General features: G+C 39.1%; 1 protein-coding gene across 1 annotated transcript in view; it reads left to right on the forward strand.

Moving 5' to 3' along the window:
* The first annotated feature begins 9605 nt into the window (after nucleotides 1–9605).
* Nucleotides 9606–18418, forward strand: part of ctnnbl1 (catenin, beta like 1) — an 82571-nt gene continuing 73758 nt past the window's right edge. The window contains exons 1-6 of the mRNA XM_085344516.1: nucleotides 9606–9751; nucleotides 10662–10892; nucleotides 12641–12747; nucleotides 12924–13075; nucleotides 13664–13749; nucleotides 17679–17772. Of these exons, the coding sequence (XP_085200642.1) occupies nucleotides 9722–9751; nucleotides 10662–10892; nucleotides 12641–12747; nucleotides 12924–13075; nucleotides 13664–13749; nucleotides 17679–17772 (700 nt within the window). The 5' untranslated portion in view covers nucleotides 9606–9721. The remainder of the gene's footprint in view (nucleotides 9752–10661; nucleotides 10893–12640; nucleotides 12748–12923; nucleotides 13076–13663; nucleotides 13750–17678; nucleotides 17773–18418) is intronic.

The following is an 18418-nucleotide window of genomic DNA, read 5'->3' on the forward strand; positions in this document are numbered from 1 at the left end:
CTGCAGCAGTTAATTCTTTATGTGCATTAAGCATTGCAGCAATGTAAGCTATCTCAATTTCCATGTCTATTTGATGTCTGGCAAATTCTGTTCTGCTTCTGCTTTAGCCTGCATTTCTGCTGTATTTCGGCTTGCATGTGATTTGCAAGAATGATGTGAAGACACTGACTTTGCTGATTAATCTTTACACTCTAACCTGACCTCCAGGTTTGAAGCTTCATTTGGATCTGGAGGATCTGACACGTCAGTACTTCACGAAGATGTAGTGTGCATCAAATCCACCATGACGTTCTTGATGTATGGTAAATCTTTTCACTCTACAGAACACCTAACACCACTGAACAAAGTCCAACTTTTAAGTTAGAGCAGCGCAAACTGTGAATCACACTGTTATTATTCCATTGGTGATGGAGAAAATATAGAAATGTACTACTATTTGGTCCTCATGTTGCTTTCTCGATTTTACTCGATACGAATTAAGGAATTGACTGGTTAGATTTGTATGTTATTTATCACCAACAATATGTATTAAATCAATAAAATTAGTTTCACTTTGATCGTCCCACAAACTAAAGTGTTTTCCACATCCATGTTATTAGGCTGTTAGTCAGTAACCTGTGTTTAAAAAAAAAAAAAAAAAAAAAAAGAAACCCCACAAAGGGTAACAGGTATTTAAACCCTTACGGGGGTTGTTGACCCATTATCATTTGGCTCATCACATTATGCCACACTGGCCAGTCAAGCGATACTGACCCATGTGAAAAAAGACATGGGTCAGTATAGCTAGAGGTTTTAGGTGAAACCACTGTGAGACCTTGCCTCATCCTATCATGTTGAGAAAACATGATATTGAGGTCAGCTGATGCAAGATGTGTGTGGGTGTTAAGGCACCTGGGAAGGGATCTCAAAACTGCATTCTAGGTGGCTGATAGTTAGTGTTGCCTTTTCAATCTGCTGTTTCCTGCCTCATTTAATGTCTTTTGTGCCAAATGTTCTTTTCCAAATATAAAATCTACTGAAATCAAGTTGTGAGATTTTACACACTGCAAGTTCATTAACTAAAAAGTTCATTGTTATGTTGCGCTTAACACATGTAAGAGTATACACTAAAAGTAGAGTAATAAATGTTTATGTTAATTCCATGTTCTTCCAAAGAATAAAAGCTGTGTTCACTTTATGATTTCAGTATATTTGTTTTTTACTCACTTCTTTTTTCTGTGTAGAGCTGGGAAGTTTTCAGCTCATGCTAGTGCTGACAAGTTCGCTTGGTAGGTTCACATGTGATATTAAGTGGGTGTTTTTGGTCATTTGTGTGTTAGAATGTTTCTTGTTTCTTGCTTCTCAATTCAAAGCTTTCATTATTGTTTTGATTAGCTAGGATTCAGGCATAAGAAGATCTCTGATACACTTAATAATTATGCTGAGTAATAAAAACTTTGCTGCTTTTAGAAACACTGGGATTTGACTAATCTATGCATAGTATGAACACAGTGTGTGCACAGAATTGAGGTTTTTCACAACAGTTTAGATGTTTGCTAAAATATTTGACAGAAAATCTGCTTTCTCTCCACCCACTAACTGGCAGAAATTAATCTTTGAACCCAAAGCTTAGATGATGATGCACTGGTGTGCATTGTGAAATTTTCTGAACAGCTAATCCCACTATCAGATGTCTGCATTGTGGAAATGCGATTATACATGTGGAAACATTTGTGGGGAAACGATAAAGAAATTCTCAGTGGGCGCCACTACAACTTTCTGTGTCCACTCGTGTAATCGTGTATGCATGTGAATTTATGTGCATGCAAAATGTCATTCAAGACAAGCGAGGCTTCAGGGGACTTGGTGCCGTGTGTGCATGCTGAGAAGGCGTGATGCAGGGATTAATCCGTAGGGATTTCTGTAGTGCTGTGAATAATTCATTAAAAATCTGAGTTAATGACACATTTGATTTTCAAGCAGCACTTCTGACTTGAGCTCGAGAGTGGGGTTATGAGTGAATACGGGGATTTGAAAAAGATGTCCGTGTGTGACAAAGACCCAATTGGGTGTGTTGGAGTAATATTGGGATTTTTTTTCTGTATGTCCATTATGAATTAATCCCCACTGCTTTGTATGTAGAGCGAGTGTATATGGAGATTGGACATACATATTCAGAATGTATATACACTTGTAATTTTTGCAATCCACAAGGTAGTGGGGGGCAGGAGTGCAGGCATGGATAGACCTTAAATATGGCACCAGGCTATCAGAGCACATTGCTATAGAAGGACTATAACCATTCTGAAACAGAAGCCCCCTGTATTTTGTTGCTCTGTGACTTTAAATCAGGTCTTCCGTTGGTATACACAAGGGTGCGCAGATTGATTAATTAAATTTTCATGCCTTTAAGGAGCTGCTAATCAATCTAAAACACTTTCATCAGTATCTGTTTCATTGGAGTTTTTGTATCACATCTTGTTCTAAATTCTTTTTCACAGGCTTTTCCATCCAGCCAAGAACAGTGTGTGTGTGCATGTGTGTGTGCGTGTGCATGCACACAAGCCCCTCCGATTAAATACCGCTGGTTTGCTATCACCCAAAGGCGTGGGCCACCACCACAGCACACCACAGCCATCATATTCATAATGGAGATAAAATTAATTTGCTTTCCCCTCCTCTATCGCTTCCTGCCACTCTCCACCTCCTCTATCGCTTGTTCTCTCTCCCTGCTCTCTCTCCTCCTACACCATTCCCTACATACATTTATCTCTATAGTGTGTGTCCTGCCATCTTCTGTGTCTCTTTGTTTCACTGCCATGTTACAGCAGGCCAGGCAGCAGCCTACAGCCTCTATCGGTGTCAGGTTTGTGAACCGCACAATGGAGAGAGAGGCTATTAGGTGCTTTCTGGCTCCTCTGAAAACGTTTGTAGCAAATAGGCTTGAGCTTGTTCTTGCGTTTCTTATCAGGAAAACACCATGCTTCAGTGTGCACATCCATCCATCCAAAGTTGTTCTTCTTTGTTGGTTAAAATGTATTAGCATAATTTAAAAAAAAGAAATTTTACTTATGCAACCCATGCAAATGAGCACCTGCTAATGAACTGCTGTTTAACAGTCAAGGAAAAGCTGTATAAGAAAAAAAGGAAAATTTATCATGAACTTCTTTTTTCCAAGCATGGGAATACAAGCCATATAGATCCTCTCAAATAGCTGTGAGAGGGACAGAATTCTGAGATTAAAATCAGAAATGTCAAGTTTTAATCTGATGTTTTTCTCAGAATTCAGTGAAAAATAAGAAATCCCCACTGTTTTTTTCTAGTGTACCTAATCCTCTTCCATAGACATGCACTTTGACTCCCACAAATAACTCTGAATTTACTGGGGTAGTCCATTGTGAAATAATTCTACCCGTATAGATGATTTCCCTTACGATGCAGGGATTTTATTTTAAATAATTTAGATATGTGTGTTTTTCTTTATAAATCCCTTCCGAGATGCACTGGCATTCACAGTACCTTTCTGAAGACCTTGTCATGTGGAGTTGAGGAACGACTCAGCCCTCACTAGGGGCAAGATCACTGAGGCAGTTGGCTGGGTCTCTAGGCTGGATGAGGTTTGCCTTGAGTTCCTAAAGGCTCCGGATGTAGTGCATGCTTTTACAATGTCATGTGGAGATCTGGGACGATGTCTGTGGACTGGTAGACTGGGGTGGTGGTCCCCATCTTTGAGAAGGGGGACCAGAGGATATGCAAGGATGTGTGGGAGTTTGCTCAACCTATCTAAGGGGGAAGGCTTTCACTTTGGTTGCCTTAGATCCTATCCTACCTCTGGTTTTTGCAGATGATGTGGTTCTACTGGCTTCGTCAGGTGGTTAAATGAGAATGAGCAGCTTCAAATCTGAGGCCATGGCTCTCAGCCACAAAAAGATTAAAGTGACCACTCAGGGTCAGAGACAAGTTGCTGCCCCAAGTGGACAGTTTAGGTGTATCGGGGTCTTGTTCACAAGGGATGAGACAGGGGAGCGTGAAATTGACAGATGGATGAGGTCACGGCTGCAGTGATGTGGACTCTGCACTGGTTCATCGTGTTGAAGAGAGAACTGAACATAAAAGCAAGGCTATGAATTTACTGGTTGATCTACGACCCTACCCTCACATATGGTCACAAGCTCTAGGTAGTGACTGAAAAGAATGAGATTGCAGATGCAAGTGGCGGAAATGTGTTTCAAGGAGTGCCTGGGCTTTCCCTTAGAAATTGAGTGAGGATCTCAGCCATTGAAGAGAGGCCAGAGTAGAGCTGCTACCCCCGCAACCTGGCCCCAGATAAGCAGAAGAATATGGATGGAAGAAAGAATGACATGTTGATAGTATACTGTGAAGTACAACATACAAAGCTTTACCCAAAATAGAAGCAAAATTGATTTTAAAATAGATCAAAAAATACTTGCCGTGTTAAATCTGACAGCAGAAAATGCAGACACCACCAGAAAAATGAAAAGAAAAAAGCCCAAACATTATCTAATGCAACGATATGCAGAAATCTCTCTGGTTAGGGTTAGATAAAAGTATAATAGCAGCTTTATGAAAAGGCACATAACCCAAATAATAATAAAGCACCTTTTTACTTGTACAACAAGCAATTCTTGACATATTCTGCAGACTATAACACAATATACAAAATTGTATTTTTACGATTTCCTAACAATCAAAGGAATACGGTGCAATTTCTATTTAGTTTGCTATGTTGAAATAAAATTAATTTATTATCAAATGTTCCTCCATCCAAGGAGGATAGCAAAGCTTATTTCTTGTTCATCCACAGAGAACTACTGTACATCATGACCAAACAACTTGTTAATTCTTTAGTTTTCTGGAAATCTAAGTAAGGTAAGTGCTTAATGTGCGTTGTTGGAGAATGGGGCTTTTAAGTACTCTGCTGATGTGATGCATAATTCAAATCATGTTTGAGAGGAGAGAAAATCATTTGATTGCACCACTTGACTTAGTGAGGGGGAAATGATAAGGCCAATCGGCTGTCATCATCATCTCTCGCTCTCTCCCCCTTTCTCTGTGTCTCTCTCGCTCCTTCTCTGAATGTTTTTTTTTTTAATAGCATTGCCACTCTGAATTTTGAACACACTTATGCGTGTCTCCACAGCATGATACAATCACACTGACCTCATGTGATTTAATGTAATCAGCCTTCTCAGCTTGTGGGAAATTGTATTGTTCTGTTTCAAGGAAAATGCTGTGCGATTCTGTGTAAAGGGATCGCACAGCGTCGAACCAGAATAATTCTGTGGGGGAAACGATGAGGCAGTGTCATTAGGCAGACGGCTGTGTGTGAAAAGCTTTTGGCTCCTTCAGGGATAGCAAAACGTGTTAATTATTGCGTGGAACAGAAAGTGTTTGTAATCATGCAAGCTTCAAGGAAGGCTTCATTCAGAGTAAATACTCTAGTTGACATGTTTATATAAAAATATTACACTAGATACACAATATACACCTTTCTGACGATCCCCTTAAAGAGTTAATTAGTGCTTCAGCTGAACTCATTAGTAGATTTGCAGAAAAACAATAAATTAATTTTATTTGATCTTAGCATACAGTTTATTTTGTAACACAGTAAGAATGTTTGACAAAGAAATATTTAAAAAAATACAACATAATACAATAAGGTCTAACATCTAAGATTAAAAAGACATGAACTTGTCTGTAGAGTTGTATCTTCTCTGTTGTTTAAATGTAAATTTGTTCCATCCATCAGAAGCTTATTCAAGTAAGTCAAGTGGCAGCCATAATTTAAAACTTAAAAGCATATCTGTGTCTGAAGTTTCCAGGAGACCACGAGCTGCTGAGGAGCATTTTGAACGCAGGGAACCTTCACAATGCTCTAAGTGAAATTCAATTTTATTTATATTGCACCAAATCACAGCAAAAGCCACCTCGGGATTCTTTATGTAAAAACCTTACAATCATTGAGAGAAAACCCCAACAATCAAATGACCACCTATGACCAAACACTTAGTGACAGTAGGACGAACACGAGCTGCTGAAGAGCATTTTGAATGCAGGAAACATTCACAATGCTCTAAGTGAAAGTGTCAGAAATCAATTTCTTTGCGTTTGTAAGTAAGTGAGGTTTTCTATGACTTAAATCATGGCTATGGGTCTTAGGGCACTGTAAAAGAAAATTTAAAAAAGAAAGAAAAGTACACTATATTAACAAAAGTGTTAGGAACTTGTGTGTCACTGCAGTCTTAATCCAAAGAGTTTAATGTGATGTTGGCCTACCCTTTGCACCCTCTTCTGGGAAGGCTTTTCATAACATTTAGGAGTGTGTTTATTGGGATTTTTGACCATTCTTCCAGAAGCACATTTGTGAGGTGAGACGCTGATCAACTAATATATTTGCAATACTGTGCATTACAGTCACTTTGACTTGACTTAGGTACCGGTGTTACAATATTTTTGTTCTATTAAACTATCTCAGTAAAGCATGACAGTTTCAATGTGACAGTGAGCCATCATGCACAATACCCTTCAACTGAAGCCAAATGGAAGTCAGCAATTAATCATTTCGTCTTATAAACTGCTGGTTTTTCTACAGTGACTTGTGTGAAAAAGACCCTGTGATAAAAAAAAAAGTTAACTTTAATTATTTAAAATTTTAATTTTAAGTGCCTTACACTGTGTGTGTCTGCTTTGCTGGATCAAATCATATCATGTCCTGTGTCCCAGATGACTATACATTTAACTCATGGCTCAGATATCTGCTCTCTTGAACTTTTCACATTTTGATGACCTCCATAGTCACTATATTCTTCGTCTTTCACCATCCAGCTTTCGGTCATCAGAAGATGCATGTGGCTCATTGTCATTGTTCACATGCATACTATACAACTGTAAGCAATATAAATATTAATAATGAACCTGGACGTTTACCTTATTGTATACTTGGTAAATAACCACAAACAGGCATTGGGATTGGGAGTATCAGTATAAATACTTTTTCATCATCTATTTTTTGTCTTTTTTTTAACCCAAATTCATTTGTCAAACTCATAAAAAGAGCCTTCTCCAGGTCCCTGATTCAAAGCTTTGTATTCATCTGAAACTGCCTCTCACCAGCCCCGGGATTTCCATATAAAGTCCTCTTTTCACCCTCATGCTCCCTTTTATTCTCTTTTCTCTCTTTTGCCTTTGATCAAGTGCATTTTCCCTCGTGTTTGGTGGGACGTCAAGCTTGACTGCCTGGCAGTGGCCTTCCTTTTAAATGTTGTTTTTATTGCTCTACTGTCACAGATCACTGGCCAGAGACTGGAGTGGCAAAGGAGGCTTCTACACCATGCGGCACTCATACATTTCTCAATGACGCTCACTGAAAAGGTGATTTTCTGCTTGTCTGGAACAGTGGGACAGTTTGGCATATGAAGCATCTTCTGTTATGAATGCACCAAAATTGAGCCTATAAGACCAGGATTCAATGTTGTGAGGTCTGATGAGGTAACAGTCATGTGTAATTTAGTTGTATTATTAAGTGGGCTTATTTCAGCATTGGCAACAGAGCCCAAAGGATTTTGTTGGGAGGGGAAACATATTTTTGTCAAGATGTATTATCAGTGGTGGATGAAGTAGCTTATTAATAATGCATCCATATGTACACATATTCTGCTAAACCAGAACAATGACATAACCACAAAAATGAAAAAAATTTAGGTTTAATGTTTTAAATGCATATTCTAGAATGTTGTATCCAACTTCAAATTAATTTTATTCATATTGCACTAAATCACCCACCTCGGGATTCTTTATTATGCAAACCCTACAATCATTGAGAGAAACCCCCAACAATCAAATGACCACCTATGAGCAAACACTTGGCGACAGTAGGAGGGAAAAACTCCCTTTTAACAGGAAAAAACCTCTGGGAGAAACAGGCTCAGGGGGGAGGTAGCCATCTGCTGCAACCACCTGGACGTGAGGAGAGGGAGACAGGACAAAAGACACACTGTGTAGAAACAGCCAGAGATGATCAATAACTACGTAACTGAAATAAATATATAAACACATGGAGAGTAAAAAGAGATGAGTGAAGAAGTAACACTCAGCACATCATAAGAAGCCTCCAGCTCCAGAAATGTTCTATTGGTGTGAAATGGTATTATGAGGCCTTTAAGATAAGATAGGGCCTGATGACGCAAGACTCTTTAATCTTGCTGTAGCATTTAGGATCAACTGAAGCTTTGTAGTCACTTTTTAGGACACCCTGATAATAATGAATTCATTTATTGTATTGTGTTATAACATACAATTATAATTGTATGATAACATACAATCAATGTGTTCCCGTTACTGCTTGTTTAGAGGATCTAACTTTCAAGCACTGCCATTGATTTGCAGAATTCTTTTTGGGCAGGGGGAGGGGCCCTAAAAGTAACCATACTTTTAACTTCTCCAACTCTGATGGTATCAGCCCCAAGTTTCTTCAGACCCGTGTCTGTTAACCTGAGTCAAATTTACAGCTCACGTATAAGGCAGCATATGATACTGGCGTTGAAGTAGAAGCCGACATTATCAGAGCTTGAGAACTGTTGACCACCACATGTGACTGGAGTGATTGGATGTATTAGTCATGGGCAGAAGGAGGAGGAGTATAGAGCACTAGTGAATGATTTTGTGGCATGGTCTTGGAGAAATAATCTGCTTCTGAACATGAGTAAGAAAGAGTGAGAGGGAGTGGATATTGTGGATGAATATAAGTACCTGGATGTCCAGATTAACCACAGACCTCGAAAACCCACACAGAGGCTGTATACAAGACAACAATGTCCTATGGACGCTGAGACCTTCCCGATAGAAAATGATGGAGATTTTTAATCAGCCAGTTGTGGTGGTTGTGGTGTGCGCTGTTGGCTCTGTGACTGGCTGCAAACTGGACACATTTAAAAAGTGATCACTGAAAAAACTATTTTCAGTCATTCATAACCCTGATCAACTTCATCACCGCTTACAATTTCCGCCAACAGACTGATTCAGCTCCGCTGCCACAAGAACAGATACAGGAAATCTTTCATACAAGATGCAACAACCTTTTATAATGCAATTCAGATATCTGACATACAGTGATCTGCTTTTTCATTTGAACATTTTATTGATATTTAAGGTGGTTTTTCCCCTTTATTACTGATTTAGAAATATTATGTATTTCTTTACCATTGCTTGGAATTTCAAAAATATGGGGAAAATAAAGTATTTCTTAATATTATTGTTGTCTATAATAGTGTTTGTCCGCTGTACTGTTAAGCAAATTAAGTTATATTTGCAAGTTTGGTTAAATCACTTATGAGAAAATGAATAACACAGATACAACGGAATACAAATAATCCTAGTACAATTGTTCACTACAGGCACGGAGAGACATGGAAGTCCAGTCAACGGGAGAATTCAGCAACAGCATGGATGATGATGTAACGATGACAGTAACTTTGAAAATAATCAAAATCCCTGTCCAAATAATCGCTCCGACACTTTACGAAGATGGTTGAAAACTCTGCTCATGCAACGTCAACGTTTACGACAATTCGTTGCTACGGCAATGAGTGAAGACTGTTTTACGGCAGGCATGTGTATGCAGGGAGCTTGTAGTTAGCGGAATAGCTGTCTACTTAAACTGTGAGAGCGCTTTTTCAACTTTGAAATAAAATTATAAGAAAGCTGAGACTTGTATCCTGGACAAATGGACGTCGGAGAGCTCCTGAACTATCAGGTAGACGTTTCACTCCTGATAATGTGTGTGAGAGCTAACTAAGCTAACAGTAACTTATCTCATTCATTGGGTTGTAAATAAACGCTAACAGTTTAATGTGTGTGAGCATGTAGACTTTTATTTAGCCTCCTTTGTTTGCGTCCTTGTTTAATGATCAGTCAATTAGAACTGAGTGACGCTTGCGCGAAAAGAAAACAACTTTGGATCTCAAGTCCGTGTTTACTAACGCTAGCAGTTAGCCCGTTTGCTAAGTCTGTTAGCTATCTCGCAGCAGCACATCAAGAGCGGGGAAACTTTGCGGACTTCCCTGAGATACATCTGTTTAAAACTAGTTATGCCTAGCAAAGCATTTTGAATCTTTGGGATTCTTTCGTCAGTTAGATTCGGTCTTCTATATGTTAATGTCGAAACAAATGTGTACCTGAACAGTTTCGTTTATCATACAAGGCATACGTACGAGAAATCGACTTCACCCAGTATTTGCATCAAATATGCAAATCGCCATTATATGTCCCATTTCATAAATCTGTATTTCAGTAAAATCTCGTCTTCTACTTAGGCTCACTGTTTAGTTGCAGCTTTTTTTTTAATGCCATCAGTTTTCTTAGATTAGTTGTTTGACAGCTGCTTCGATTAACTTGATAAAATTATATGTGCTTCTTTTTTTAAAATTCATTTGAAAAGTCATGATTGAGTATTTCTAGATTGACTTTTCTATAGTTGCGCCAGATATGACCTAGTCAGGTGCTATAATGGTGTATTTCATTGATTTGTTTTTAATCTCATTAAATGCCACCTTGCTGAAAACAAGCAACCACATAATTTTGGGCTCTCCCAACACTTTTTCATATATTCATCTTATAGAGTAAATCCCTGTACACACATTTAATGATCCCTTTTCTTGTTGCAGCCTGATAGGGGAGCAAAGCGTCCCAGGGGCGAAGAGGATGGAGGAGCAGGAGGAGATGAAGACTCCAGAGCAGGGAAGCAGCTGAAAGGGATGAGTGCTAGAGAGCTGGCCAGATACAGGGAGGTGGCAGGAGCAGAAGGAGGTGCTGAGATGAGGGAGACTGAGGAGCTCATAGGGGACAAGAAGATAATCCTGGAAAAGCTGATGGACCAGGATGCAGAAGAACCCGAGGTGGGTTATTGTAATTGTTATGTTATTATTATAGAGTTGTTACTCTGGTTTCTTTGGGTGATGAAAAATGAAGAAATGTGACAAAGATCATGAAAATTAAATATGTTCCTTTATTCTCATATGTTTTGAGTTCATAGTTTGCATGGCAATCTTTAAACAGCTTTCACCATACTAGCATGCTTCATCAGGACATAAGCCATATTAGCAAATTCAGATAGATTTACACAAACGCTACTAAAACAAACACAAACATGCTATGATTAAAAATGTTTCAGCCAGATTTATACCGAATCAGACTTATTAGATGTTATTTGTTGGTATACTCTGCATGCATTGTGTCTAAATGTAACTACCTGTGACATCTGTGTCGGTGGAGTAATTAGAACAGATTAAGATTGACAACATTAAATAGACAAAAGTTCAGTTTCTTTAACACGTGGGAGCACATCTATTAAGTCAGACTTACTCAAGAGCGTGTTTGTTTCCTGTAAACAACACAAACAACAGACTTAAATGCATTGGCATTCTTTGTGAATGGTGCATTGATAATATAAAAGAGCAATTTAATTCAAATGGAATACAGTGTTAAATGACAAAGCTGACTAATTTCTTTTAGGCAATCTCTGCTTTAGTCAGGAGGAAATAATTCACACTCCTTTGTTGAAGACAAATGTGAGATTTGATGGTGCTGCCACTAACTCAAATTCTCCTCTTCACTACTGCTGCATCCTGCCTTTGGGTCTGATTAAGAGATCCCTCTTTTTACATCATTTAAAGTCACGCCATTAAACGAGACTTGGCCACTGCGGTCATGTCTGTTTATTGTTCTGTGACCTGTTAAAGTCGGTTAATTAAAAAAACAAAAGTAAACGTCCATTTATAAAGTGTCTTTGTATTTTTTATTTTTGTTCCAAGCTGCTTAGTCTGCAGTACCAGCTTAGAATAATAAGCAATAAATGATATAAACTGTCAGATGATTATTGTAGTGGGCACACAAAGCTTTTTATAGCCACTTTTCACTTTCCTTTTTCATAGTTTTCTGTGATTCCCCACTGGTTTCCCTGCCCAAATTTCCCTTTCAGTTTCGTATTGTTCATTAATCTTTCTGGTTGATTTCTATCCAGGTTTCTGCTTTAAAAAAAGGAATTGCAAAATGGTTTATTCCTGAAAGGTCTTTGAGAGGTCCTCTTGCTCCACTGGGGTTCAAACTTCCCATACATCAATCCTCCAATCACAAAGTTGCCAGTCTTGCCAGTATTGCTGGTCCCATATTCAGTGACCACACTGGGTGTGCAGTCAGTCTGCAGGGTCTAATGCTCTTATGGCTTTGACAAACCAAACAAAACTAGATTACTATAACCAGGATCTGCTGTCCTGAATCACCCAGTTAATCTTGGATCTTTCAAGAAACTTGGAGAGAGTGAGACTTGAATTGAAACACCTAACATGGTGAAACAGCATAAAAATAAGTTCCAGGAAAGGTTGTTTTATTCTACATTGTTATCTGTCCAGCACTGCGGAGGTTTATAATCCATCAGGAGGTCAAACACATTCTCTTTTCACTCAGATGCATTCCTTCTGATTGAACAAAATGTCTGCACAATTTGCTTCAATCACATGATTAAGGTGACCCTACAGTCTCTTTGTTGTTATGGCAGCAGTTGCTTTAATAATTTTATTTTTCCCTTTTTCTCCCCGTCTTCCCTTCTCCATCTTTTTGCTCCCTTTCCCCTGTGCTAATCAAACAGGCAGAACTGGTCGATGAGAGCTCAGTGAAGAAAATGATCCTGACCTTTGAGAAGAGGTCATACAAAAACCAGGAACTAAGGATTAAGTTTCCAGACAATCCAGAAAAGTAAGCCTATTACAGACAGATTAATAAAGTCTTGTTTGACTTTATTCCAACAAACAAAACTATATGTGGACTTCAGTGGATCTAAAGAAAAAAAGAGGGTCTCAGCATTTCTAAGAAACACTGTCATTATGATCAAACTTATAATGCAAAACTTCTGATTTGTGTTATTAAACTAGGTTCATGGAGTCGGAGCTTGATCTGAATGACATTATCCAGGAAATGCATGTGATTGCTACGATGCCAGATCTCTACCACCTGCTGGTGGAGCTGAACGCCGTCCACTCACTACTGGGCCTCCTCAGTCATGAAAATACTGATATCCTTTCACGTTGAGATTGATTCAGATCACCTCTCTCTATTGAATGTTTTGTTACATAACATTGGTCTTTAAACTTGTTCCCTGTATCATAGAAGTTTACTGTTGTAAACGTAGCTAGTACAAAGAACCAAGGACAGGATAAGAACAATGAATGTGAGCTAAGAGAGTAAAGATGTGTCAACTTTTTATTGAATTTGTTGCACACAAAGCTTGTTGTTGTTGTTGTTTTTTTTACTATAAACTTGCTTTTACATTAAAACTGTAACAAAATACAATTTACTAAGTGAGTCATATTTCAGATTCAAAACCATATTGGAGTAAATGCATAAACCCTTAAAAATACACAAAATAAATATTACTGTAGCCATTAAAATACCTTCAGTGAAGGCACTGGTACTCAAGATGCATCTCCCAGCAACAAACCAAAAATATAGACCAAACTGGGTGATGAATTTGCATTGTGGGTAAAGTAGTCGCCTGGCTTTTAGAGGAAAAGAGAAAGCATTGATTTTACTTCTACAGTATTATAGGATTGCAGAGTTAAATCAAGTATGGAGTATTGTTATTGGCCTGAGCCTGAGCCACATGTCGCCATAGCCGTGGTGGACCTGCTGCAGGAGCTGACAGATATTGACACACTTCATGAGAGCGAGGATGGTGCTGAGGTACTCATAGATGCTCTGGTGAGTACAAAAGTTTCATGAGTCTCTGATGATATTGATGAAGCAGCACTGTTTGGAGTTAGTATTTAAGCTTCTTGGCTCTGGTGGAGAGAAATTGATTGCTTAGTCTTTGTTAATGAATCAAAAGCAAAGTTTCAGTTTAGTCTCACTTAGAAGCATTCATGGTTTTTGGTTTTGTCTTCTTTGTGTGTGGTTTGAAACACAAATTACATTAAATTAAAATAATTCTAATAAAAAGCGTTGTATTAAAATAACTTCAAAGGGGAAACAAATCCACAAACATTAGTTCTTAGTAAAGCTGCCAGTGTCATTTACAGGGGCACAAATGTCAGAAGTTACCTGTTGATTTATCTATTTAAAGTCTTTTTAATTATCTCTCAGCGGTGAGCTGTGACAGTTAAAAAAACATGATGGGATTAGCAACATGACAAGAACTCAGTCAAGAGGAAAAAATGGATTTCAGTATGTAGTTTGATCAGCATAATTATAGCATCGACTCTCCCACTCTTTCTTTTTCGTTCTGTTTTCTTTGTCACCCTCCGGCTGTGTGTGTGTTGGCATCACTTCACCGTTGATGATCTCTCCCTGTCTCTCCATTTCTGTATATTTAGCCCCCTCGTTCCTTTTTTTTCCTTTTCTAGTTCAGCCTGTCGTGTTGCCGGGCTTTCATAAATATTAGAGTGTCGTGATTCTTGATAGCCCATTATGTTTTTTGACATTTAGATCGACACAGACAAAGGTCAAATTACAATAATATGCGGGTAAAGCCATGATGGAGAAAAGAAATGCATGCCTGTGTTTCTTCACACCTGTCACTGTGACACTTCATAAGAGAATCAGTTGACTTTTTTTCTCTGCTACACTTGACAACTTTGGTTGGGAGTCTTGGGAGTTTTTGAGTAGTTTGATCCCAATATTTTACACGTCCGCGTGGCATTTTGTACATACTGATAAATTCAGTGCAACTTCACGAGGATAGCACTGTTTCTGATGTGAACAAGATGCTAACACCAGACCTGTGTTGTTATTGTTGTTGTTGTTTTTTAAGTATCTATGTTAGCTAATTCAAGTTTATTCATTTACCTGGTATGGACTTAAAAAGTGACAGGAGAAGGGAGCAGGAGATTAACAGACGCTGTGCCAGTCTGTTGTGGTGAAGAGAGAGCTGAGTGTGAAAGCAAAGCTCTCAATTTACTTGTTGATCTACGTCCCTACCCTCACCTATGGTCACGAGCTGTGGGTAGTGACCGAAAGAACAACATCGCGGATACAAGTGGCGGAAATGGGCTTCCTCTGAAGGGTGGCTGGCCTCTCCCCTAGAGAAAGGGTGAGAAGTTCGGCCATCCGGAAGGGGTTCAGAGTAGAGCCACTGCTCCTTCACATCGAAAGGAGCCAGTTGAGGTGGTTCAGGCATCTGACAAGGATGCCTCCTGGGCGCCTCCTGGGTGAGGTGTTCCAGGCATGTCCCACCGGGAGGAGGCCCCAGCGCAGACTGAGGACACGCTGGAGAGATTATATCTCTCGGCTGGCCTGGGAACACCTTGGTGTCCCCCCGGCCAAGCCGAAGGGGGTGGCTGGAGTGAGGGAAGTTTGGACTTCTCTGCTTGGGCTGCTGCCCCCACAACCTGGCCCCGGATAAGCCGAAAAGGATAGTTGGATGGAGGGATGACCTCTGTGGATTTTTAGCACTTTCTATAGATGGTAGATTGGATTTTATAGGTGAAACCAGCACCATGGATCTTTGGTTGTGCTCTTTGAACAATTTCTGCAGTATAGTTGGTAGCATCATCCTGTTCTATTCAATGAGATCACTGCAGAACATTACTCATAATATTAAAGTACCTTCATTGGCTCAGCTTCTTCCTTTAATGCATGTTGCAAGCCCAGTAAACACAGTACCAGCAGCAGAATGTGGGGATATCACATAAGCCGGACCAGTGAAAATCCTCTTTCTATCTGTGTTTAACTGCACATTCAATCCCTGTGATATCTAATTATATGAATGGAAGTGTATTTGTAACAGTAGGTCTCTGTTTTTTAATATGATAAACAAATGTTGCTGTAGTAAATGAAGAAATCTGTCAGAAGAACTCTTTGGGCTCAAAATGTAAAAAATTGTGTAATTTCAGAAAAATGACAGATTAGGTTCTGGTAGCTCAGCTCAAATTGTCCTGTGATTATAAAACAGATGGTTTCTGTTAATTCACACAAAATTTTCTTTCACTGTGATATATTTAAACAAAACAATTATACAGTAGATAGTGGAAAAAAAACAGGAACTTTTGCCATTTATTTTTGTTTATCTATTACTTAATTACTTTTGGCATAGTATTAGTGGCCATGGTGGAGGTCTTTATCTGCACAAAAAACTTTAAAGCTCAAATTTTCCAAAGTTGTCTGAGTGGGTTGGATGGGAGTCTTTCCTGGACCGATTCTGGGACCCAGACCTCCTGATTGACATCCCTGAAAGAACCTGTTTCATTGGACCACACCAACCTGCTCTGTTTTCTGGTTCTCATGCTAACCTTCCTCTTTGCAGGCACATTAAGAGGTAGACACGAATTTTTAGTGTGCAATGTCACCAGCAGGCACAGCTCTTTATGTAGCAAGCAGCAATGAATGGTTTGCACATTTGTCAGTTGTGGCCCTCATTAAGGTTTTCAGCAGTTGTGTTATTGTGCTGTTGGTCTGTATAGTAAGCCTTGGGCTTGTTGTCCTTTCTGTAGACATAATGGCGACTGCATACCACAATACCTCACAAGAACTGCCTTCCTTTGGCCTAACGCTGTCGTGTAGTTGTCAAATTCCTCAGCTCATCTCCCTACCTCTCCTTAATAGCATGTGCCACTGTAAATAATTAATGAAATGTATTCATTTTATTGAATGTTTGGATGTATAGATGGTTTCTGTGGTGTTGCCCATGGGGTCTTTCTCTGAAATGGTCTTACAAACACAGAACAGAATATTAATGTTACTTTCTGTGTAAGTATAATATGTTGAAATACTGTTTGTGTTCTAAATAACTGACACAGTCAAGTTAAGAACACATATCCGAGGCCTCTATCTTAGTTATATTGGTGTGTGATAGGAAGAACTGTAGATGAAGCAGGATAAACATCAGAAATTGCTGACAAAACTGGCTTTTGTGTGTGTTTGTGAGCTGGCTTCTTATATGATAGTGACTCGGGTAGCTGTGCAGGGCTCGCAGAATGAAGGAATTTTATAAATGCAGTCCATTTACCATGCAATGGAGCGCCCATAAACCTCACTCTTCTTTACAGCTACTTCCAAGGGAAACAGTTTCAGGGCAGCAAAGGTTGGTTGAATCCATTTGTCTGTCCTCTTTGCTGTAATGCCCTCGGCTCCTCTGTCCTTGCTGCCTGAAGGCCAGGTGGCATCCTTGGTAAGATAAATCAAAATGATCCACGGTGGTCTCCAGTGGCTCATAAATCTGTGTTGACTGTCTTCTTTCATCTATAAGAGTACATTTATCCAGCCCGCTGGCACCTTGCAAGCTTTGTGTGGTTATGAGTCTCCAATCTTGACTTGACTGATAACATTCGGACATCGTCAGAGAGGCTCCAACAGGAAGCAAGCGTCTTCTGCAAAGACAAGTCTTAAAAGTGAACCATCTCTCTGTTATCCCTGGATAGTCTATATACATCTTTTCTCTTCTTTTTTTTTTGAGATTGAGACTATAATTTTGTTTTCAGACAGGGTAGACACAATCATCTGACAGACCTCCAACAAAGTGCAAGGGTGGGAGTGTTTCTAGAACATGAAAAAATATTGTCTCTGCTATGTTACCTTTCACCAAAACCTTTAAAAGATGAAAAATTGTTTCTCCAAAAGTCTGATAAAGTTGTATATGACCTTTGGCAAAATTGTTTTAGAACCGTGACTTGAATTTCATCTTTGTGTGTCTGTAGTTGGAGGGTCAGGTGGTTGCCCTGCTGGTGCAGAATATGGAGCGTCTGGACGAGCAGGTGAAGGAGGAGGCTGATGGAATCTATAACACCCTCGGTAAGGAGACATAATCCAAAATCTTAGCAATGAAACTCCAATTTCTAGTTGTCCTCAAGTAAACTGTCATCACACTCAGGAAGAAAAAACATAAACAAAACAAAACATGGATTTACAGTTAAACAAGGCTACATGTAATAATGTGTTTGTCAGCTAATTCCATACTTTATGCTTGAAAAAAGGTTTTGTCCACTTTGGCTAAAATGACATTGAATAATGGTTTAAAAGACTATACACGGTGCTTTTTCAGCTGTGGAAATAACATGAATGTAACTTTGATTTCCTCAGTCAGGTAATGTCTGAAACTACAGCGCTACCACCTGAAATAGGACTGAAATACAGCTAAAGTCATGTTGTTCTCACCTGTCCAACATATATATGTAAAATAAATCAAGCAGTCAGTTGACGTTTTGGCATGAAGCAGTCAAACGTTCATCATGGATTGAGTGGAATAGTAGACAAGTGAAACTGCCCAAACAAACCAGGTGGCAGGAATAAAAATTGGAATTGTTTATTTTTTTAAACAGTCTGTTTCTGTCCTGTTGTTCAGTGGAGTGAATTCAAGTAATTCAAGTACTCCTCAGTAGTCTCATATGAGCTTTTTTTAATTTATTTCTGTGTTGCTTGAATGCTTGAAGTTATCAGA

This window comes from Diplotaxodon limnothrissa, linkage group LG20 (genome assembly GCF_057381915.1).
Source record: "Diplotaxodon limnothrissa isolate DT_005_m linkage group LG20, D_limnothrissa_male_GT1.1, whole genome shotgun sequence".
Taxonomy (NCBI): Eukaryota; Metazoa; Chordata; class Actinopteri; order Cichliformes; family Cichlidae; genus Diplotaxodon; species Diplotaxodon limnothrissa.